The following is a 25,281-nucleotide window of genomic DNA, read 5'->3' on the forward strand; positions in this document are numbered from 1 at the left end:
ATGTTTGACTTGCGGCAGGAGATTAGTATTATAAAACACAAAATATCTACAGCTAGTCCCACAACCTCCGCAACGTAGCACTGATGTTTGCCACCATTAGCAGGCAGAATCATTATAGCCCCACTTTATGTCAGTAACTGAGTGGTAATCACTGACAGACATGTTCAACTGTGCAACACACAAATAACAGAATCCTCCACAAAGTCTACGTACACGTTTATTTTGATAGAAAATTAGAAATAAAGAAATACAAGCAAGTAGGAGGCAGTGGATGAAACAGTTTCTGATTGGCTGTCACACGTAGATGTCATCCACACACATCTGCTGTGTGATTGGTGTTTCCATGGGAACCCCAGGATTACAGGAGACTGTGGAGAGAAGAACGAGTTAGCATATGTTAGCATATGTTAGCAACCGTTAATGTATGTGTGTGTGTTACCATAAAGATTCTCTTCCTCTTTCTCCTGCTTCTTCTCCTCCTCCTCTTTCTTGTCGTTGCTATGGTTACCGTGCATCACCACATAAACATTTTCGTGCAACGAACCTGAAGCAGGAGAGCAGATTACACTCCTTTAACTTCATATGAACATAAATCTGATAGAGGAACTGGAGCTCTGGCTGGCTCTGATTGGCTCTCGTACCTGTGGTCGTCCTCATCCTCAGGTTTCTCTTCCTCATGACCACGAAGAGGATGACAAAGAACAGCAGCAGGAGGAAGCAGCACATCGAGACAGACACCACGACACTTCTGCTGCTGCTGCTGCTACTACTGCGATCTACAGACAGACAGAGATACAGAGATAGAGACAGAGAGACAGACAGACTGTTTACTGGTATTCTCAGCAGAACATTGTAATTATATTATTTGATATAATTAAAAATATGATGTGGGGAAACGTCAGAAAGGACCTGAGTGTGAAAAGCATGTAGCAGGTCTCTGTTCTACTGTGGGTTTCCTCAGCTCACAATCTGACAACACTGGCCCGTTGTACCACACAACTTTTATTAATCATAGCAGTCACAACATACAACAACTTCATTAATCTCTCCCGCTCACTCTCACTTGTCTGTCCACCACCCAGGTCCAGCACACTACTGCAATATAAAGAGAGAGTGATTACTTAATGAGTGCCAGCTGAGATAATCAACTCACCTGGCACTGCTCTCAGCCTTCCCCACACCACTCTCACCTGCAGTGTAAACCACACCCACCTCCACAAGCATTTGTTCTTGCTGTGTATTTAAACAAATTCCTTAGACCACTGGTTCCCAAACCTTTTCCTCAAGGGACCTCTTGAGTAAACTGACTCAGTGACATATTTCATGGATATTTTATATTATATTTAAAACTGTACAACTGTATTATGTATTTTCTATCATTTTTAACAATCATACCGACAGACCCTCACAACCCTCCATGAAGCTTTGGTGAGCCCTAGTGGGGGTCCTGACCCCCAGGTTGGGAACCGCTGCCTTAGATCTAGTCCCAAGATGTCTGAAACTAATCACAATATCATGCAAATCTTAATGAAATAATGCACATAAAAAGTCCAAAGGTCAAAGGTTAACTACTGCAGATAAAATATAGAAATGAATTATTTTTGTATTTTTGAAGGAAAAAGGAAAAGTGGATGGGTTGATACTGTTCAGTCCTGGCCTCACCCTCCACTACGAGCCGGAAGTAAGTCATCTTCATGTTGTTTCCCTCTTCATCGAACAGGCTCATGTTGTAGTGTCCAGAGTCGTCAGTCTGAACTCGGCTGAATCTCAGTGAGCCGTCCTTCAGCAGCTCGCAGCGTCGGTTTGGACATATTGTATTGTTCCTCTTCAGTGAGACCACCAGCTGGGGGTGAGTCCACCTGACGTCACTTATGTTCTTCAGCTCCACCTCCTTCAGGTTTGATGTCAGCAGAACGGTCTCTCCGCTGTGTGCAGTGATGATCCCAGCAGAGGCAGCTGGGGTCAAAGGTCAGGCAGAAACATCAGCTCATTTATCACATGACTGCAATCAAGTCAAAATTTTTTTCTCACACAAGTTTTCAACACACTGCAAATAAAACTGTATAAGAATGTAGATAAAAATAGTCAAACATTGCGTATGACGGCAGTAAAGTTTGATAATGATCTTTGTGGTTAACGTTTCCTATTTCCTCATTAATGCTGTTTTCTGACAGCCTTGCCTCCAAGTTATGTGAGTAAAATGACTTTCGAGTTGAATCAACAGTAAAGTACATCTTGTAGGACAAAGAGAACAGATGAGTCGGGTCTGAAAGGTTTCCAGAGCAGGAGCTGTTCAAATACTAAATGCCTAACCCTAACCCTGATTGCTGCTGGCACCGATGCTGCTCACAGGAACAGCTTCTGACAAGAAGCTAGGACTCTTGTGGGGACTCCCATTGACGGGCTATTCAAAACAAATTTCAGTAGGATAATTATATCTCAATAATTGTAACTGATCATCACTGAAATGACACTAATAGGCTTTAAATGTCATTATGTGTCTATCTGCTAAAATGTGAAAGTTATAACAGCTTACAGTAATCACTCAGTAGGAGGACGTTCCACAGGAAGGGACCACGGTGTGAAATTACTGTAATGTATGAGTCCGCAGAACCAGAAGATTGTAGGAGACTTGCTGGTGTTTATGGTAGAATCAGATTTGACAGATAACCAAGTGCTAACTGATAACCAACCAAGTGGAGTTCCAGTGTTTATAGGAAGCCAGTGGAGAGAGATCAGGATTGGAGCATTGTGTATTCTGGTTCTGGCTCAGATTATTGTTGCAGATTAGTGTGGTAAATGATCAAATCTCTCTATCAGATAATGAGAGAAATGGGTGGATTCTGGATTTATTACAGAGATGGTGAAAAGCAGTCTGCACTGTAGACCTGATGTGGAATTACAGTGAAGACAGCAGATGACCTGTGAAAACTTTTAACTGATTTGCTCTTATAGATTACATAATATATGTTTGAGTTTGGTTGTATTGGTTATATTGTGTTAAAACGTTAGAAGACATCCAGTTTTCAGTTTCAGACCTAAAGATTTGAGAAAGTAATTCACTGTGTTGAACTGGAATTTATAACTGTGTATCATCAGTGTAGTGTCGAATACAAATAATGTAACCTAATAGTAACATTTATATACTGAAGAGAAGCACAGAGCCTTGAGGTACACCAGATATAACTGTGGTCAAGTTAGACATGTTATTATTATGAGGAACACAAGTTGATCTGAAACTGGAAGCGGTTTAGCAACCAGCTAACAGCAGTCAAATATAATCATCAAAAGATTGTTTGTTCAACAGTCTGTAACTGTTTCCAGCAGTGTGGTTGTACAGAAGGTTAGAACCTGCTCTGTAATTACTGACAATGTTAGAATCAACATTTGATTTCTTTACAAATGCTTTAATAAAATCTGTTTTAAATTCTGAGGGATCCGCAGCAGCAGTGAGGTCCTGTAACCCGGAGCAGGTGAGACTTCAGCAGGTACAGCAGTCCTATTACCATAGAAACAGTTTATAATGGCAGGAAGAGACAAACTGACCAACTGACCGTCACTCTTCATCGCCATCATCATCATCAGGATCAATAACCACACCAGAACCAACATGGCGGCCTGTAGTTGACTCAAGCTGCAGGACTGTGCTGGCTCCGCCCCCTCAGCTGTCAATCACTGTAAGGAGGAAACACACACTTTCAGTGGTGAGTGTGAGAATGAATAATGTGTAAATGTCATTTGTTCTGTCTGTTTTAATAAAACTTAGTAACTGTGGTATCTTTATATTCTTTTATCTTTCTACTTCGACTCCACTGCATTTATCTGACAGCTTTAATTACTTCACTTACTTATATGGTTTCATATAAAATAAGGTATTATTAATATTATTATTGTTATTATTATTATTATTATTACACAGTAAATTAAGCCAACTGGAACGACATATAAAGATGACTAAATGAAATGTAACTGAGTGACTTTTAATAACAGCTGTGTACTTTTACTAAAGTAAGGTTTGAATGCAGGAATATATTTATATAAATATATATATATTATATATGTACAGTATATAATGCATATAATGTGATTAATGTGAATAATGAGCAGATATATAATGTATATAATGTACAGTATATAATGTGTATATAATGTGAATAATGTGAATAATGAGCAGATATATAATGTATATAATGTACAGTATATAATGTATATAATGTGAAGAATGTGAATAATGAGCAGATATTTAATGTGATTAATATATACAATATCAATAATGAGAAGTATATATATATATATATATATATATATATAATGTTATAAAGAGTTCGGTCTAGACCTGCTCTATTTGAAAAGTGTCCTGAGATAACTTCTGTTATGAATTGGCGCTATACAAATAAAATTAAATTGAATTGAATTCAATTCAATTGAATTGACTTCAATTGAATTGAATATAATGTATAGGGATGCTCGATATTGGCTTTTCTGCCGATATCCGATATTCCGATATTGTCCAACTCTCAATTTCCGATACCGATACCGATATATGCAGGCTTTTTACACCAAAACTGTTAGGTAACAACATAACATATCTCCTATTGTGGAATTAACACATTATGCCTAATTTTATTGTGATGCCCCACTGGTAGGGTGGCCATTTCCTTCACATCAAAAAGGAGGACACTTTGCATACACAGGGACACGCAAGCAGATATTTGTTGATCCGGTTTTAAATTTTCATGTTTTTCCACCAGATTACATAAAGGTGCATACACATACCACATAGCTAATAATAAATATACAAGATACAGCTCATGACAACGTGCCCTTCCAATTCAGATTACATAGGTCTAATAAACATCATACAGAAACTGTTTTCATGTGGATAGATAAAGGGTAAAAAAAATGCAGCACCTTCTGTGTTAAGGAACAGCTCATAGCAGGGTAACATATTTAAGGTGCATTGCGCTTATTTTGTGTTAGTATTAAAATCATTCAGCTTTAAATTGTTTGCTTGTTAGCCACGGTTAGCAACCAACCAGTCTAGCGTAGTTGTTGTTATTCGTCATCTAGCGCACTCCGGTAAACGTTCCATGCTAGGCTCGGAAATGCTAAAGCCTACAGAACAAACATCGGTTATAAAAACCCGATACCTATAATTCCCGATATTAAATTTTTTGGTGAATATCGGCCGATAATATCAGGGGGCCAGTATTATCGGACATCCCTAATAATGTATATATGTGAATAATGAGCAGAATATAATGGAAATAATTTAAATAATGAGCAGTAGCGTATATAATGGAAATAATGGAAATAATGAGCAGTATATATAATGTATATAATGTGAATAATGTGAATAATGAGCAGATATATATAATGTGAATAATGTGAATAATGAGCAGATATATATAATGTGAATAATGTGAATAATGAGCAGATATATATAATGTATATAATGTAAATAATGAGCAGTATATATAATGTACATATGTGAATAATTTGAATAATGAGCAGTTTATATAATGTATACAATGTAAATAATGAGCAGTATATATAATATATATGTATATAATGTGAATAATGAGCAGTTTATATAATGTATATAATGTAAATAATGAGCAGTATATATAATATATATGTGAATAATGTGAATAATGAGCAGTATATATAATATATATGTGAATAATGTGAACAATTAGCAGTATATATAATGTACATATGTGAATAATGTGAATAATGAGCAGATATATATAATGTATATAATGTGAATAATGTGAATAATGAGCAGTATATAATGTAAATAATGTAAATATTAAGCAGTATATATAATATATATGTGAATAATGTGAATAATGAGCAGAATATACTGTATATAATGTGAATAATGAGCAGTATATATAATGTATATAATGTGAGTAACGAGCAGGTTGAGAGAGTTGGGTCCTACCTTTCTGAGCGATGATGGCGACTGTAACTCGAACCAACAGTCTGAAGCAGGAAATGAGAGCAGAAACCTCTGAGAGACCACACTGTTTCACTTTGTTCAGATGGTGCTAAATCAGGAGCCCAAAACCAACACTTTTATTCACACACTTTATCAAGCCTCAGTCCTGCTGTCAAATGGAGCTTCACTGGAGCTTCATGTGTCGCTCCCATCCAGAAGAAAACTATTCAATTCAATTCAATTTTATTTGTATAGCACCAATTCATAACAGAAGTTATCTCAGGACACTTTTCAAATAGAGCAGGTCTAGACCGAACTCCTTATAACTATCAACTATTATACTTTCTTTACATTTATTAGTTCCTTTGGAGTCTGTGAACATCAGTCATTATTCTATTGAACTGAACACTTCAACAACCTGTTTGACTAGTATTTCCTCACTTTCTCTCTTTCTGTGTTTTGTTGTGAGCCTGAATGCAGCAGCTGTTGAACGTCTCTGATCTCAGTATTGATCCACACTGACTGCAGAGGAGAGTTTTGTCCAGCAGGTCGTGCTGCTGCATTATAGATCACAAGAACTGTTCAGAGAGTTGTTGGTTATTTAAAGAAAAAGATTAATGACATGATATTTGAATCGTGTAAATTAATCACATCATAAACCATGACCTGCAGAAAAGTTACAGCTGTGATGATTCTGGTGGAAACAGATGATGAAGTGGGAAGAAAGAAAGAAAAGAAGAAAAGTAGCCTTGATCCCGCAATACCAAGTAACTACAGACCAAACTCCAAACTCCATCAGCTCCAAAAACAAAATTTATAACCAAAGGTTTTAGTATACAATCAATTAATCCGTTTTATTATTTACAACAACAAGTTGGACAACAAAGTTTCAGTCTGGTTTTAGAGCTAATTACAGTACTGTATCAGCCCTTGTGAAAGTAGCCAGTGACATCAGGATAAAGCTTGATGCAGTGGTACTTCTTGATCTGACTGCTGCTTTTGATACAGTCGATCTTTTAAACAGACTTAGGGATCATATTGGACTGTTGGGAAGTTTTTTAACTGTTTTTTATGTTATCTTTCTGGAAGAGAGTTCACTCACAATAACAATCTTTCAAAAACCTCCAAAATAACTTGTGGGGTTTCCCAAGGATCGATTCTTTTTAATCTATATATGCTACCCCTTGGTGATGTTAAGTTGACACAGGACCAATTGATTCCCTTTTTAAATGAATTTTAGATATTAATGTATTCAAAAAAGATACAGTATATACTGATCAATATCATCCATAAAGATACAGTGTATACTGATCAATCAGGAATGTGGTTAGAACAGTTCTTTACAGTGAAGGGCAGAAGGTTTGATAATCTTCAGTAACTAATCAATACATCTGTGGTCCTCCTATGAGAGGACAATCTGAGTACCATGTAGTACAGCATACATTTGAGGCAACTTATTTAAGATAATTTTTTTTATGGCAACATATTGTTAACTTTCTTTTGAGTATATATTAACTTACACAATGCAATACATGCATCACAACAAAAGGGATAATATAGACCTAAAACCTAAAATATGAACACTAAAGGTAAATGGATTTGTATTTATACAATGCTTTTCTAGCAAAGACCACTACTTAGAAAAAGCACATCTCTGTGTTTCTATTTATTTGTATAAAATGGGTTTAATGAAATTAATCAACAGATTAACAGGATATCACAATCTAAAGATACCAACAGAATACAGAGTTAATTGACGTTTTACATATTTTTACATTTTACTAAATGAGGCCAAATGATGTATAGTTAGAACAAATTACAGTGTTTATCAATATATATATATATTAACAACAACTACTTTATAATCAGAATGTTAAAACTTTACAAAACAGACAAGAGGTCAAAGGTCAAACCAAGACTAGGAAACTTATAACTAAGAATAATCAAATGAAAATAATAGACTCAAATACAAAGACTCAAAACCATATTGATGGTTCAATTATTAATTAAGTAGAAGAGTCCGTCAAATAAACGTCTGAAAGCTCTTGCGATTCCACCTCCACCTCCACCTCCAGCTCCAGCTCCACCTCCAGCTGCTGCCCGAGCTGCTGCCTGAGCTGCTCGGTTCCTTTCTTCCTTCAAGAAGGTCTCAACCATCCTCACTGGTGAAGTGTTGTCCACCACTGAAACTGATCTGATCCCAGGATGGTGTTTCCTGATGAACTCTCAGTGAACACATATAAACTGATCAGTTAACTGATTGATAAATGGAACTAAAGAGGTGTAAGGAATATAGAAATGTGTCTGCTGACTGACAGACTGCTGGTAGTCTCAAACACTCAGTGGACTTGGAACCCATCACTACAGGACATCTACACAACCAGGGTCATCAGGAGGGCCCACAACATCATAAAGGACAATTCCCACCCACAACACAGCCTCTTCACACTTCAGGTGCTACAGGAGTGTGAAAGCAAGGACAAAAAGACTCTCTAAAAGTTTCTACCCCCAGGCCATCAGACTCTTAGGCCCTTCCTCACGAATACGCAGCCTCACCCAATACGATGTTGTTTCAAAAAAAATATCCGTAAACACAGCGTCGTTTCCAGAAGTATCTGCGTCCACACGGATTCACTGAAAACAACCCAAAACGCTGTAGTACATATGCCAGGCCTGTATGTGGCGCTGTGACGCCGCCACACCAATACACTAAAACCAGAAGAGAAGCCATGGAGCATGTGCTGTTTACTAACAAGTAGTAGTAGTCCGCCATTGTTGTTGTTGTTATGATGCATCTGGCGGCGGCGGCGGCTGAGGTTAAGGGCTAGAGAGGCGGGGCTAATACATCATCATTTCAAAAAATAATCCGTTATCACTGTCCTGACGACTCCGGGCAATCCGGCGTTTTTGGATTTTCCCACTCTGGGACCCGTTTTCAAAAAATATCGTTTTCACATCCCGAAAACGCCGTATTCGTCTGAACGTGAGGCCCATATGATAAAGTATTTATCCGGATACGTGAAAAACGTATTCGTGAGGACAGGCCCTTAAAGAGTAAAACAGTACAGTTCACCCACTGCACAGTGAAAACCTCACAAATACACATTTAGCTGATTTTTAATTAAGAAGATGTAAACAGTGTCTGCAGGTTATAGAACATAAAACACATTATCTCCAGCATACATCCATTGTTTTCAATAAAACAACATTTGCACAAAGCAAGCCGATCCACTTTTCCATGTTGATAAGAGCATTAAAATGAGAAAAAATAATGGGACAAAAAGAAATCAAGGGACATTTAGAATAGATAAAAATGTGCAATTATTTGCGATTAATTGCGAGTTAATATTTTAATCGTTTGACAGCACTAATGATTACTGATAGCGTCTCTGCTCTTTCTCCTTTTCTTTTAGTAGTAATACTTAGCATCAAGCACTTTCCCACCTTTCAGTTCTGTTTTAATATCCTCCATTGTTACAGATACTGGAACCCAGCAGCTGATCCAGGAACATGGGTTTTACCTTTTTTCCCCATCCAGTATGTTCATTTTCAGAAGATTGTCTTGCTGTTCTTCGCTCACTGCGTGCATAAGTAATCGTTTGTTATTCAGATACTTTGCAAACTTCACTTTGCCCATATCCTTTTTTAAAGCTTTAGCCACTGTGATGAGATGAAAATGCTCAGCAAACCTAATAATGACTTTACATTCATAGTTTTGGTTTCCGACCCTCGGGCTTCGATATGCTTTAGCTCTCCTGACAGTTTCATCCGACTCTTCCCCTGACTGCTCAAACTACTCCCATTTCTGTTCTATATATATACATTTTCTGCCACTCCATATCTCCATAATCCCAACATTCCTCCTCCTAGCTTCCAAAAGTCATGACTTTACATTCACGATACAGTTGTTTGTAATTACCTGCTCGATCAAACCATCCGCATCCACTCCGTATCACCTCTCTCTCTCCTCCCCTTCCTTCCTTTTTCACCAGCTCAGGAGCGCCCCGATCTGGTGATTATTTAGAAATAAAAACCTCCAGATTCTTGTAGAAATCAGAATAATGTCACAGAGGGTTGGAGTCTTTGGTAAAGGATTCAATTCAATTCAATTCAATTCAATTTTATTTGTATAGCGCCAATTCATAACAGAAGTTATCTCAGGACACTTTTCAAATAGAGCAGGTCTAGACCGAACTCTTTAACATTAATTACAGAGACCCAACAGTACCACCATGAGCAAGCACTTGGCGACAAGGGCAAGGAAAAACTGCCTGTTAAAAGGCAGAAACCTAGGACAGATCCTCCGGCTCTAGGTGGGTGGTCGTCTGTCTCGACCAGTTGGGGTGAGAGAGAGAGAGAGAGAGAGAGAGAGAGAGAGAGAGAGAGAGCGACAGACAGACAGACAGGTGCACAGCAACAACAGTATTGGCAATGGCAGTCAAGCAGGACCATGGCAGGAGGCTCCACCAGGATCCATGAGAACCTGCGAGACGAGAAAGCACAAGAACTCCGGGGAAGAAGTGGAGTTAGTAACATGCATTAAAGGGACATGAATGAGTGCAGAAAGAGAGAGGAAGAGAGTAGCTCAGTGCACCATGGGAAATCCCCCGATAGTCTAGGCCTATAGCAGCATAACTAAGGGATGGTTCAGGACTCACCTGATCCAGCCCTAACTATAAGCTTTATCAAAGAGGAATGTCTTAAGCCTACTCTTGAATGTGGTGAGGGTGTCTGCCTCCCGAACCACAACTGGAAGCTGGTTCCACAGGAGAGGAGCTTGGTAACTGAAGGCTCTGGCTCCTGTTCTACTTTTAGAGACTATAGGAACCACAAGTAGCCCAGCATTCAGAGAACATAGTGTTCTAGTGGGGTAATAGGGTACTATGAGCTCTTTAAGATATGAAGGGGCCTGACCATGAAGAGCTTTATAGGTGAGGAGGAGTATTTTAAATTCAATTCTACATTTTATAGGGAGCCAATGCAGAGTAGCTAGTACAGGAGAGATGTGATCTCTTTTTCTAGTTCCTGTCAGTACTCGTGCTGCAGCGTTCTGAATTAATTGGAGCGTTTTAATGGACTTATTGGGGCAACCTGATAATAAAGAGTTGCAGTAATCCAGCCTTGAAGTAACAAATGCATGGATTAGTTTTTCTGCATCTGTCTGTGATAGTATGTGTCTAATTTTTCTAATATTACGTAAATGAAAGAAGGCAGTCCTAGAGGTCTGCTTTATGTGGGAGTTAAATGACAAATCCTGATCAAAGATAACTCCAAGATTCCTGACAGTGGTGCTAGAGGCCAAGTTAATGCCATCTAGAGTGACTATATCTTTAGACAATGAGTCTCTAAGGTTTTTGGGGCCAAGAACAAGAATTTCGTTTTTTTCTGAGTTTAACATCAGAAAATTGCAGGTCATCCAGGATTTTATGTCCTTAAGACATGTTTGTAATTTAGATAATTGATTAATTTCATTGGGTTTGATTGATAGATATAACTGCGTATCATCTGCATAACAGTGAAAGTTAATGGAGTGATTCCTAATAATGTTGCCTAAAGGGAGCATATATAAAGTAAATAGTATTGGTCCAAGTACAGAACCTTGTGGAACTCCATGACTAACTTTAGTATTTATGGAGGATTCATCGTTAACATGTACAAACTGAGAACGATCTGATAAGTATGACTTAAACCAGGTTAGGGCAGTTCCTTTAATGCCAATTTGATGCTCAAGTCTCTGTAAAAGAATATCATGGTCAATGGTGTCAAATGCAGCACTAAGATCTAATAATACAAGTACAGAGACAAGTCCATTGTCAGAAGCAGTCAGAAGGTCATTATTAACTTTAACCAGAGCTGTCTCTGTGCTATGATGAACTCTAAATCCTGACTGAAAATCCTCAAATAAACTATTGTTATGTAGAAAGTCACACAACTCTTTGGCGACTACTTTCTCCAGAATCTTAGAGAGGAACGGGAGGTTAGAAATCGGTCTATAGTTGGCTAAAACCCCTGGGTCAAGAGTAGACTTTTTAAGAAGGGGTTTAATTACAGCTACTTTAAAGGACTGTGGTACATATCCTGATAATAAAGAAAGATTAATCATATCCAGTAAAGAAGTGCCAATTAAGGGAACAACTTCTTTAAGCAGCCTAGTTGGGATCGGGTCTAACAGACAGGTTGATGGCTTCGATGAAGAAATGATTGAAGTTAACTGATGAAGATCGATAGCAGAAAAACAGTCTAAATATACATCTAAGTTTACATTGACAGAAGTCCCTGAACTTGGAGAGCCACTGATAACTGTTGATGGCAGTTGGTGATTAATTTTTTCTCTAATAGTAATAATTTTATTATAGAAGAAGCTCATGAAGTCATTGCTACTTAAGTTTATGGGGATATGTGGCTCGATAGAGCTGTGACTCTCTGTCAGCCTGGCTACAGTGCTGAAGAGGAACCTAGGGTTGTTCTTATTTTCTTCTATTAGTGCTGAGTAATAGGCTCCTCTGGCATTACGGAGGGCCTTTCTATAAATCTTAAGATCATCTTGCCAATTTGAGCGATATTCTGATAATTTGGAAGAGCGCCATTTCCTTTCAGATTTCCTAGCTATTTGCTTTAACTGGCGGGTTTGGTGGTTATACCAAGGTGCTAGTCTCCTATGTTTTAATAATTTCCTTTTTATAGGAGCGATAGAGTCTAATGTTGATCGTAGTGAGCCTGTAGCACTATCGACAAGATTATCAATTTCAGAGGGACTAAAGTTGTTATAGGACTCTGTTAAATTCAGACATGGCATTGAATTAAACACTGAAGGAATCTCCTCCTTAAATTTAGCTACAGCACTGTCAGATAGACATCTGCTGTAGGAAGTTTTGCCTAATGGCTTATAATCTAATAGTATGAATTCAAAAGTTACTAAATAATGGTCAGATAGGAAAGGATTATGTGGGAAGACTATTAAATGTTCAAAATCAATGCCATATGATAAAACAAGGTCAAGAGTGTGATTAAAACAATGAGTTGGTTTATTTACACTCTGACAGAAGCCAATTGAGTCTATTTCTAGAGTTACATGTTGTTATGAACACGTTAGGAATTGTTCAAATGTGATATTTCTGATAGGGAGTTGGGTGGTTTTCTCTGGCTTAGAAATATTATTATCATATGTATGAATATGTATTTGTTTATTTGTGTAATTAAAATTTGTATGCTCCAACCACCTAGAATTCTGAAGAAAATACAATAAAGATAAATTTCTTGTACAGCTTGGGGTACAATGTATTTTATACACTGGAGATCAAAATTGAAGAACAATTTATGAACACAGAAATAATGTAAACTTCATTGCTCAACATTTAAAGGATTTTTTGTTGTGGCTATACCATGCTACTAGAACAGTGTTTTAACGTCTAGCGTTAATCTCGCGATAAAAAAATTGACGGCGTTAAAATGGGTTTGCGTTAACGCCAGACAAGAATAAACCACAATGATCCTTTAAACCTTCAGTGAAGGAACTCACCGCCTTAGTTTTTAGGTGTGTACATTATTTATGCCATGGTCTTCATATTGACTTGTGTTTTACATTGTATTGTGTCTATTACATTCACTTTGAACCTGGGCTGCAGGTTCGAATGAAAGCTGCTGTATACAAAGAATTCTAGTTGTCTGATATGATGATAAAACATATTTCTTATTATTTGAACAAACTTTATGAAGATGTTGCAGATTTAACTCTCCAACAACATCATTGTTATATATGCCAGACAACATACATTCAACAGTAGGGTTATTATGGTATGGATGGAGGCGAAGGTACTGAACATAAACATAAAATGTCAGATATATTTATATAAATATAAAACATTCACATTTCATAATGAACATACAAATACAGTTTCTCCGTCAGTGGCTCACTTTATCCACAGGTTGTAACAGGGAAATATTACTGGGTGTTTGTGTCTCTGCCATCACTGCTGCTGTCGCTGCTTTCTGCTCTTTAACTGCACACAGACACACACACACAGTTCAGAGAGGACTGGGAACTGTCAGTGATCAACAGAATAAAGGTGTGTATCCGCTCTACACAATAAAAGTTTACAGACAGATGATCAGTCACAGATACAGAGACAGGAGAACAACAGATTTGTTTCAGGAAAGAAAGATTTATTCTGATTAACTTCTTTTGGAACATGTTTTCACCAATAGTCTGTTTTCACCATCTGTTATTGCAGTCATTAATAGCAGTCTGTCCTCAGGTGTGGTCCCTGAAAATTTTAAACATGCAGTAGTACAACCTCTGATTAAAAAACCTGCTCTAGATCCTGCAGTTCTTGCTAATTTCAGGCCTATCTCCAAACTGCCTTTCCTTTCAAAAATCCTGGAGAAGATTGTGCACAGTCAATTAATGGCCTTTCTGGTTTTCCAATCCGGTTTTAAAACCCTGCACAGCACAGAATCAGCTCTTTTAAGAGTTTTTAATGACAAATTTTTAGCTACTGACTCTGGTGACTGTGTTATCCTTGTGCTTTTAGATTTAACTGCTGCATTTGACACAGTGGATCATGAAATATTGATCTCACGTTTGAAGCAGTGGGTGGGCATCAGGGGCATAGCACTGGAGTGGTTCAGGTCGTACTTGGCTGATCGAACTTTCTGTGTCAGCCTTGGTGACTCTGTGTCCTCCACTGCTCCTCTCTCATGTGGGGTCCCACAGGGCTCTGTGCTTGGCCCTGTTTTATTTTCTCTCTATCTACTCCCACTTGGTTCCATTCTCAGGAAACATGGCATTCCTTTTCACTGCTATGCGGATGACAGCCAGATCTATGCCCCCCTCAAAAAGTCTGATTCCTACTCTGTTGACCCACTGCAAGTGTTTACACAACCTTAAAGCTTGGATGTCTTCAAATTTTCTGAATTTTAATGAAGTAGAATAGAAGCTAGGCTTAAGCTCAGAGGGGATTGAGCGTTTGCCGTTGCGGCTCCTAAACTTTGGAATGGATTGCCGCTGCACATTAGACAGGCCACCTCTCTGTCTCATTTTAAAACTGTGAAGAAAAACACAAACTCTTCACAGGTTGCAGTGGAGGCATCGGACAGGACAGTAGGGTGTGGATTAACGACAGAATCAATAGTATTAAATAGCAGTCTTGGCTGATGAGAGCTGTTAGCTATAATGGAGGACAAATATTTGGACTTGGCTTCCTTTAGAGCTCTCTGATAGGCAGCCAAACTGTCCCTTAACCAGCCCAGGGATACATGCAGTTTATCCTTTTTCCACCGCCGTTCAGCCTGTCTGCATTGTTGTCTGAGCAGACGGGTGTGGTCATTTAACCAGGGATCTGACTTGGTTTTGGTAATTTTTTGCCGAAAAGGGGCAACAGAGTCAAGAATCGCAGAACATGTTGAATAGAAAGTGGAGAGTAGGCTGTCTGGACAAAGGGGAGGAACCAACCCACAGTCATCAAGCAGCTGAGAGTTTCTGAAGGCAGCAGCAAACTCCCCAGCCGTTGATGGAGTAAAGATGCAGCGTCTGCGAGCTGGGGAAACTGGCTTATTGGCAGGTGGGGGGGCAGCAAAGTCGAAAACAACAGGGAGGTGATCTGAGATAGCAGTGTCGACTATTTCTCTGAGGGAAACTGAAAGCCCATGAGAAATGACAAGGTCGAGAGTGTGCCCATACTCATGTGTTGGTGCATTAACAGATTGAGTGAGGTCAAAAGAAACTAGAAGACCTTTGAATTCATTGACCAGTTGATTTGCTGCACAACAAACATGAATATTAAAGTCATACTTATCAGATCGTACTCAGTTTGTACATGTTAACGATGAATCCTCCATAAATACTAAAGTTAGTCATGGAGTTCCACAAGGTTCTGTACTTGGACCAATACTATTTACTTTATATATGCTCCCTTTAGGCAACATTATTAGGAATCACTCCATTAACTTTCACTGTTATGCAGATGATACGCAGTTATATCTATCAATCAAACCCAATGAAATTAATCAATTATCTAAATTACAAACATGTCTTAAGGACATAAAATCCTGGATGACCTGCAATTTTCTGATGTTAAACTCAGAAAAAACCGAAATTCTTGTTCTTGGCCCCAAAAACCTTAGAGACTCATTGTCTAAAGATATAGTCACTCTAGATGGCATTAACTTGGCCTCTAGCACCACTGTCAGGAATCTTGGAGTTATCTTTGATCAGGATTTGTCATTTAACTCCCACATAAAGCAGACCTCTAGGACTGCCTTCTTTCATTTACGTAATATTAGAAAAATTAGACACATACTATCACAGACAGATGCAGAAAAACTAATCCATGCATTTGTTACTTCAAGGCTGGATTACTGCAACTCTTTATTATCAGGTTGCCCCAATAAGTCCATTAAAACGCTCCAATTAATTCAGAACGCTGCAGCACAAGTACTGACAGGAACTAGAAAAAGAGATCACATCTCTCCTGTACTAGCTACTCTGCATTGGCTCCCTATAAAATGTAGAATTGAATTTAAAATACTCCTCCTCACCTATAAAGCTCTTCATGGTCAGGCCCCTTCATATCTTAAAGAGCTCATAGTACCCTATTACCCCACTAGAACACTACGTTCTCTGAATGCTGGGCTACTTGTGGTTCCTATAGTCTCTAAAAGTAGAACAGGAGCCAGAGCCTTCAGTTACCAAGCTCCTCTCCTGTGGAACCAGCTTCCAGTTGTGGTTCGGGAGGCAGACACCCTCACCACTTTCAAGAGTAGGCTTAAGACATTCCTCTTTGATAAAGCTTATAGTTAGGGCTGGATCAGGTGAGTCCTGAACCATCCCTTAGTTATGCTGCTATAGGCCTAGACTATCGGGGGATTTCCCATGGTGCACTGAGCTACTCTCTTCCTCTCTCTTTCTGCACTCATTCATGTCCCTTTAATGCATGTTACTAACTCCACTTCTTCCCCGGAGTTCTTGTGCTTTCTCGTCTCGCAGGTTCTCATGGATCCTGGTGGAGCCTCCTGCCATGGTCCTGCTTGACTGCCATTGCCAATACTGTTGTTGCTGTGCACCTGTCTGTCTGTTTTCTCTCTCTCTCTCTCTCTCTCTCTCTCTCTCTCTCTCACCCCAACTGGTCGAGACAGACGACCACCCACCTAGAGCCGGAGGATCTGTCCTAGGTTTCTGCCTTTTAACAGGCAGTTTTTCCTTGCCCTTGTCGCCAAGTGCTTGCTCATGGTGGTACTGTTGGGTCTCTGTAATTAATGTTAAAGAGTTCGGTCTAGACCTGCTCTATTTGAAAAGTGTCCTGAGATAACTTCTGTTATGAATTGGCGCTATACAAATAAAATTGAATTGAATTGAATTGAATTGAATTAAAGTCTCCATAAATCAACAGTTTATCAAACTTTGGGATAAACTCAGACAAAAACTCATAGAACTCTTGAAGAAAGTCCTTATTAAATCTGGGTGGGCGATAAACTGTGGCACACAGCACAGGGCAGGTAAAGTCGATCACGAACAGCTGCAGTTCGAAGCTGGAGTAATTATTAGCGGTTATCATCCGGCATCTGAAGCTCTCCTTAAATATAGCAGCCAGACCGCCCCCACGACCGGTGTGTCGGTTTAACTGGAGTTGAATTAACTGGTGATACTGAGGCAGATGTGTGTAGGCGTGGCTTTTTAGGACCCCTTATTGCCGAACCAGGAAATAAAGATTCTGACTACTTCTATGACATTCATTTGTTGGTGACTTTTAAAACACTGCAATAGAAACTCTTTACTGGAACAATAATGTTGGTGTCTGCTCCTCACTACGGAACTATTATTCACTGTCATGGTGACATTAACAGCTGCTGATCGCTACCGTTGTTTCAGTTCTGAGTCCTCCCCGAGTATAACGTTACATCGAAGAAAGACTTCTTTGGATATCGTATATTGTAATCATACAATGGCTTTACAATACATCTTAGAAACACTAACTATTTTAAATAATTTAAACACACCAAAATGTAATTGTTTGTAAAGGCAACCACACGCTCGCACTATTGTAAAACCACATTAACGGAGTAGCTCGAGTTTGGATTAACCTGTGATATTATCCTGAGTGAGACTGGTTGAGACGATGAGCTCAATGCTCGTAGTTTCTCTTGTAAAAAAAAAAAAAACCTTCACAAAAACGTCTCTATAATGAATATTTATGTATTCCTCAGGAACCAGCAGGTTCTCAAATCTGTAAGAGTATAAAGTGAGGACTATAGGGAATGGCAATGTATGTGACATAACACTGATAACGTCAATAAAACGTCCAAAATCCTCATGTTACCGGTCTAGTGTCATAGTTGTTTTTAATGTGTGCAATTATATCCAGCCTATAAGTTAATCAGTCCGAGTTCACGCTCCAAGCAGTGTGGAGAACTTTGTAGCTGTGGCAGAGTGCACATTCATGCTACACTATTTACCGTCCATCGAGTTTAATATTAAAATCTAGACGTTTCGCTCACTCATCCCAATAGTCTACAAAATTCAGTTTAGTCTACATGTGCTGCACGTCACAACTCTGGATTTGAAAATAAAGTCATAATTATAAAATTGGTAAATACTGCACAATAAGACCTAAATGCATGTAAAACTGATTAAACAGAGTTATCGTTTGAGCAATAGCTTCACACACACATTTTAAAATTACTGGAGTTATTGTCAATAATTTAAACCCACCAAAATCAAATCCTTAGGCTACTTAAGTAACATACCAGCTCTGGTGTAGAAAACAAATGTACCCACATGTGATCATGGTGGACAAACTCAAGTTCAATATACAATGCAAGTCTTACATAGCAGCTAAATTGACCAATTTGTAACTGAAGGAAAGAAATGATTTGTAAGTAAGAGTTTGCTGACATGTACAGAATATCATTGTGATTAGTGAAATAAAAGTCTGTAGACTTTAAAAGGAAATAAGATCAATGAAAACAGCTGTTGTATCACAAGTTAATCTGGTCATATCATGCTTTGTCACAGCTAACTTCAAGATGGGTTTACATATTTACAGTCTTTATGAAAGTATAAACTGTTCTGAAAAGATTTTGACGTCAGTATAATATCAATGTATGAAGACAACAAAAACATTTTGTAAAGGATTTATTGGCATGACATGTACCTTATGTTAATGATTTAATTTTGGTGGGTCTAAATGCAAGTTAGAAATTAAGATAAGATAAGATATAAGATATTCCTTTATTTGTCCCACAATGGGGAAATTCCAATTCCAAATTACAGACATTATTTCTAAAATATGTTGTAAAGGTTTATGGTTACCATATATAATGACACAATTTAATCACATTTGACATGCTTTCAGGTTTTACTATTGTGCAGCATTTACAAATGTGACTGTGACAAGATTATCGCTTGATGATCCCTGTCCAAATTTACTCAAAAACCTAAAAAGAATTGACATGTGAATGAAACTCATACAGACTACCACCCCAACCCCCATACATGCACCTGTGCGTAGTTAACCAAACCTATACCATTCTGTTCTGATCTTAGTTTGTACAGCTGGGCATCCAACTTCTGCCCCTATTGCAAAATAGGTAACAATATCTAATTTGGTTGAAAGACTTTGCTGACATGTATAGAATATAAATAAAAGATAAAGTCTGTAAACCTTATTATGAAACGTGATCAATGGTAGACAGATTGCATCACAAGTTAATCTGCTCATAATGCTTTGTCACAACTCTACTTCAAGATGGTATTAAACATATACTGCCTGTTTCAATGTATAATACCACAATTCTATCACATCTTATAATCTCTGTCCCATTTATTCAAAATCCCATGTGAATCGGATTTGTATATCGTAGACCCTCTACTGATTAAAGTTTTAATATTATCCAATTTATCTTCCTATTGCAAAATGAGATTTGACAGTTGTCTAATTTGGATAAAAGAGTGTGCTGTTATGTATATAATATCATTGTGATTGGTGAGATAAAAGTGTAGACGCGACATGATCGATGGTAAAATGTTGTAGGCTATCACCAGTTGATCTGGGCTATCACGCTTTGCCACAGCTGACTCCACACTGCGTTAAACATATACTGCAGACTGTATGTTTCCTTACACACTGTGTGACAGTATAAACTCTTCTCAAATAGACCTGACATCAGATTAATAAGGATTCGTAAAACGACAGAAAGAACATTTTTTTAATTATTTATTGACATTTGCAGTGTTTGGAACAGGCATCGACACAGTCACCTACTGTGTCATTCTCTTCAAGCGTCCGGAGATCGCCGTCACAAATAAAATGAATTCAAACTCCAGGTACCTCCGTTAATCTTATTAGACATCAGAACTGGAGTGTTTACAATGTTAAGGATCTCATTCTGGTTGGTTAAAATTATGAAAAGAAGTCAACTCAGTCAGTATTTCTAGTGTACAGATCTGCATCAATGCTCGGGAATATCACCAGTTAATTCAACCACCAGTTAAACCGACACACCGGCAGCTCGCGGGGTGCTGCCGGAAGGAACAGCCGGGAGGGAGGAGGTCCAAAAAGGCGCTGTTCTCACCTGGTTTCAACCAGGTCTCTGTCAACAGGAGGAAATCCAGATCATGTGTTGTAAAAAATTCATTTAAAATAAATGTCTTATTTGTAAGAGGGTATGGTATTTATCAGGGCCGTGTGAACTGAGCATCGGTCAGTCTGGCAAGAGAAGCGACTGAGTGAGCGAAGATTTCCCGGCACACAGCCCCGCTGGGAGATCCGCACTGGCCGACAACACGGGAGCAGCACCCCGGTGTGTCCCGAAGAACCGGCCGGAGCCACCGATATCTGTACTCCGTGGAACTCCGCAAATCGTAGCCACTGTAGTCTGTGAAGGATCCAGCTGGTAGACGACAGGGATCGTGGAGGGAGGAAGCCAGAGACATTTTCAGTTTAATGAGGACTCCCCCTCGCTTCCCGCGTTTTCTGCGACGACTGTTACGAGGTAACCAGCAGGAAAGACGCCGTAGATGTAGCGGTATAGACTCCAGGAAAGGCGGAAGCGTCTTTGAGTGTCCAGCAAAGCCGCAAATTGGCAGTTTTTCCAGAGAATCACGAATATTAAGAAGTGTCAGGCGATCATACACCTGCAGTGGTGACACACTCCGTACAACAAACAGCAGATACAAGAAAAACAGTAGCACTCTCAGCAGAAGGAGACGGCCAGCCAAACACAGGGGGCGCCATCTTTTCCATCACAGTCAGTAAATGTCCTGTGTGTGTATCTGCTGCCATTAGATAGACATTGTGTTGGTAACCTCAGACTGTTTCAACAACACATCACTACAGTTAGCTGCAACAAGGAACCACCAGAGACACTGCTTTATTATTTTACATTATAACTGAGGACTACTGTGAGCCACAATGAGCTGTTGTACTATATTATATTATACTATATATTATATTATACTGTATATTATATTACACTGTATATTATATTATACTGTATTATATTATACTGTATTATATTACTCTGTATATTATTATACTGTATTATATTATACTGTAGATTATATTATACTGTATCATATTATACTGTATTATATTATATTATACTGTATTATATTATACTGTAGATTATATTATACTGTATCATATTATACTGTATTATATTATATTATACTGTATTATATTATACTGTATATTATATTATACTGTATATTATATTACACTGTATATTATATTATACTGTATATTATATTACACTGTATATTATATTATACTGTATTATATTGTACTGTATATTATATTATACTGTATTATACTGTATTATATTATACTGTATATATTATACTGTATATTATATTACACTTTATTATATTATACTGTATTATATTGTACTGTATATTATATTATACTGTATGATATTACACTGTATATTATATGCTGTCTTACAAGTAACACTGAATCCTCCATGTTTTACAGGTGACCTGATGAAGCTCAGGTGTTCCTGGACCCATCAGAGGACAGAGACAGCTGCAGCATCAGGACAGTCTGGGTATCCAAAGGAAGACTGATGAAGATGAACACTGACTGCAGAGCTCCATTACCAGCTCACACTTCAATATACTAGAAACCATAAACCTTGATGGAGGACATGATCTGCACAGTTTACATAAAAGTTCTAGCTTTGTTACTTACAACATATGTAACTGGAATATGAATGAAATATAAATAAAGTGTTTTACTTTTAAGAAGAGTTTTTGTCATTTTTAAATTCAGTAATAAGTGTGGTTTTATATAAATAACATGTTATTTCACAGAGGTTTTATGAAGATTTTGAAAGAGTTGAAAATCTGGTCATCTATCAATATGAACATGTGGAATTTAAACCTGTATTAATGACTGTAAGCAACACAACACATTACTGTCTCACATTCAAACTTTATTATGTTGGAAGATAAATTACATCACAATATAAAATATAAATGATAGAATATTCAGTATACAGTATTTTTATATATCTGAAGGTTAACTTTGGTAATAATACTTTATTTTTGATAGCGGAAGTAGCAACATTGGCCGTCACTATGGAGATGAGATGACAGTCCGCTATGCTTCACGCGAGCAGAGCAGTTGGCGCGCTGGTCTCCTGTTTTATTTAAATTATTAAATATATAAATATAAAATATAAAAAATAAATATTGGCAGGTATTACATTATTGGCAGGTATTACATTATTGGCCATTATTACATTATCGGTTGCTACAAACCCTATCGAGCAATCCAACCTTTTTAATTGTGCCAATATTTTTTTCCTCATTATAGGGTGATTTAGTCCATTTACATTGAAACTAACGCATTTCAGAGTGGTCATATTCTACTATGTGGAAAGAAGAAAGAAAAAGATAACATAATTCACCATTTCCCTCTCTCTTAACTGTCTTGGTACATTTACAACCAAAAATAATTCTCAGAGTCACCTTGCCGTAAAACAGAGAACCAGCCGGTAACTTGGTAGAACTTCCAATGAGACCGTGGGTTAACCTCATTAAAGAGGCATATGGTTAACAGTCCATGTATAACCCACCCCTGATGTAAACCTAGTCTGGGCAGGGAGACTAGACTCCCTGGGAGGGGTACACAAAGTGTGTGAGCAGCAGTCCGCGCAATGTCCAAACTCTGCTGCATTGAATGCCCAAATCAGTCTTTAATAAATAAGAACTAAAAAATAAAATAGGGGAAAAAGGAGAAAATGAAAACAGAAAAGGTGAAATAAGATTTGAAAAACAAAGGGAAAACCCCTACGTATCTTCTTGCCCGAACTCTTGATTTTGATTTTGTTAAGCCTGTAAACATTTAGAGTTTAATATGCTTTTACTACACTCACATTACCTTGTCCATTTAATCTTTTATGCAACGGGAGAAAATAAAAGATCTAAATCAGCGTCAGTCCCTCTTTCCCCTGTCTGCCTTGGATCAGTCGTCTGTTGTGTAGTAGCTCTCTCTCTAAGATGTCCCACTCATCCACATCTACTTCCATTCCTGGTTCCTGCGGAGTTAGTCGGGTCTCAGTTGTTTCCGTGATGATCTGCACTGTTCATGATGGTCCTGATTTCCTTGGGAGTCAGCATCAGCCCCTTCTTCCCCTGTCTATCCTGGGTCAGCCATCTGTCCTGTAGTAGCTCTCTCTCCAGGAGGTCCCATTCATCCACGTCTACTTCCAATCCTAGCTCCTGCAGAGTTGGTGAGCTTCATAAAGAGAGGGAAAGGTTTTGACCCTGGTGTCCAAAAATACCCTTAACTGTGCCGGGTAAGGTGCTTGAGCTCTAATGTTGCGTTCCCTGAGCCTTTTAATGACTTCACGCACTTGCTTTCTCTTTCTCAGGACATCCGGGGAGTAGTCTTGGTCAAAATAAACTTTCCCTGAAACTCCATGACTCGCTGGGTCCAGGCTTGTTGGAGCACCGTTTGTTTAACTTTAAAGTTGTGAGTGGGATATGGTTGGGTTTCAGGCTATTTTAAACTGTAATCGGGCAGCGCGTTCTGTTTAGGCGTCTGACTTGGGCATGGCCGGAACCGGAAGTCTCAAGTGGCGCTATTTCATCATCACTTATTATAATCCACCGTCTCACTTCACTCACAGTGATAAGACAGTAAGAGAGTTTCCCACTTTAACTCCCTCGAAGCATAGGCAGACACAAGTGGCTTTCTTTCTACGGGTTTATTTGAAGCTTGTCTCTTTCTCTCCAAATCCACCGTGAAAACTAAATAACGTCGACAAAATATAAACAACGTTAGCTTAGCATAAACAATAACATGCACAGCATGTGGAATAAAATTTACAAAGTAAAACAGATAAATAAAATACCTCGTTGGCTGCATGCTACAAAAGAGGGAATTGTCTTCAAATCTTCAATATATAGTCCTTTGTGACGAGGATGAAACTTGAAACAGCGTAAAGTCCTTCATAACTGTTTAATTGCTTGTGCCGATGCTGTCAGTCAGACACGCGAGAGTAGCCGACGAGACTTACTAGGACTTCAAAATAAAAGCACCTTTTTAGTCATACTAAATGAAATAATATAAAACAAATGCAACTTAAATGAATTCTAATTAAGACATTGATCTTCAAAAAGAAACAATAAATGCAACAATTACACCCACTATGCTGAACTATTTCTTCATGTGAGGGATCTGATTATCTTCCACCTCTACCTGTAAGTGAGGCTTTTCTCCAGCAGGTGGTGCTGCTGTATGCTGAGATAGACTCTGTGTCCAGCCTGAGCCGTCAAGCAGGATGAGAGTTTTTAAAGAAATCTTAATTTTAATTTATTTATTATATGATTAGTTTTTAACAGAAACAAGAGGAAGGAACAACCATTCTGGTTGTGAGTGTGCTGTGACAGTGGAAACACAGTGAACATATAGACAGCTTCTTCAACATCAGACTTTACTACAATACAAAGGTTTTAATAGCTGCACAATGTATGTTTCCAGATGACCTCTGCTGTAATGCAACAGCTCAATGCAAACCCTACCGTCCACTTTATAGAGTCTGGAAGAAAACTTCCACACATCCAGGTTCACTGCTGAATAACATATAGTGAGACTACTCAGCTGGAGTCAGCCAGCAACAAAGGCCAGTAAAAGTAAAATAAAGTGAGTCTCTGACGGACCTCTGACTGGCTCTAACTGACCTCTGACGGACTCTAACTGACCCCTACAGTGTTTTTGTTTTGTCAGGTGATGACCTCAGCAGGCGAGCTAACTTGGAGGACAGGTGAGTTACAGCCAGGTGAAACAAACACAGAGAATTTAATATCAGCCCACTGTCTCCATCTAGTGGACAAC

The 25,281-nt window shown here is 38.4% G+C and overlaps 1 protein-coding gene and 3 long non-coding RNA genes across 4 annotated transcripts in view; 1 reads left to right on the forward strand and 3 right to left on the reverse strand.

The window, feature by feature from the left end:
• LOC127360423 (uncharacterized) overlaps window positions 1-22,150 on the forward strand; it is a 43,222-nt gene extending 21,072 nt beyond the window's left edge. Inside the window, exons 3-4 of the long non-coding RNA XR_007883670.1 lie at window positions 12,121-14,010; window positions 21,913-22,150. This is a non-coding gene — a long non-coding RNA (uncharacterized LOC127360423). The remainder of the gene's footprint in view (window positions 1-12,120; window positions 14,011-21,912) is intronic.
• On the reverse strand, window positions 200-6,177 carry LOC127360411 (uncharacterized). Its single transcript, XM_051394849.1, has 6 exons — window positions 5,948-6,177; window positions 3,555-3,675; window positions 1,663-1,956; window positions 642-776; window positions 440-544; window positions 200-368 (listed from the first exon to the last, which is right to left on the reverse strand). Exons 2-6 carry the CDS (start codon window positions 3,610-3,612, stop codon window positions 295-297), a joined length of 666 nt encoding a protein of 221 aa, XP_051250809.1. The 5' UTR covers window positions 3,613-3,675; window positions 5,948-6,177; the 3' UTR covers window positions 200-294.
• Window positions 16,153-25,281, reverse strand: part of LOC127360438 (uncharacterized) — a 28,955-nt gene continuing 19,826 nt past the window's right edge. The window contains exon 2 of the long non-coding RNA XR_007883746.1: window positions 16,153-16,480. This is a non-coding gene — a long non-coding RNA (uncharacterized LOC127360438). The remainder of the gene's footprint in view (window positions 16,481-25,281) is intronic.
• Window positions 22,352-24,646, reverse strand: LOC127360425 (uncharacterized). The gene is made up of 2 exons (XR_007883672.1): window positions 24,299-24,646; window positions 22,352-24,194 (listed from the first exon to the last, which is right to left on the reverse strand). It is a non-coding gene; the product is annotated as an uncharacterized LOC127360425 (long non-coding RNA).

The sequence above is a fragment of the Dicentrarchus labrax genome, unplaced genomic scaffold, assembly GCF_905237075.1.
Source record: "Dicentrarchus labrax unplaced genomic scaffold, dlabrax2021, whole genome shotgun sequence".
Classification (NCBI taxonomy): Eukaryota; Metazoa; Chordata; class Actinopteri; family Moronidae; genus Dicentrarchus; species Dicentrarchus labrax.

Bases quoted from the DNA above. Each gene is read 5' to 3' on its own strand.
- LOC127360411 (XM_051394849.1), bottom strand. From the start codon at position 3,612: ATGTTGGTTCTGGTGTGGTTATTGATCCTGATGATGATGATGGCGATG. The intron at 545-641 runs GTACGAGAGCCA...CTCCTGCTTCAG, and splicing joins GAGGATGAGGACGACCACAG to GTTCGTTGCACGAAAATGTT. The intron at 369-439 runs GTAACACACACA...TTCTCTCCACAG, and splicing joins AGAGGAAGAGAATCTTTATG to TCTCCTGTAATCCTGGGGTT.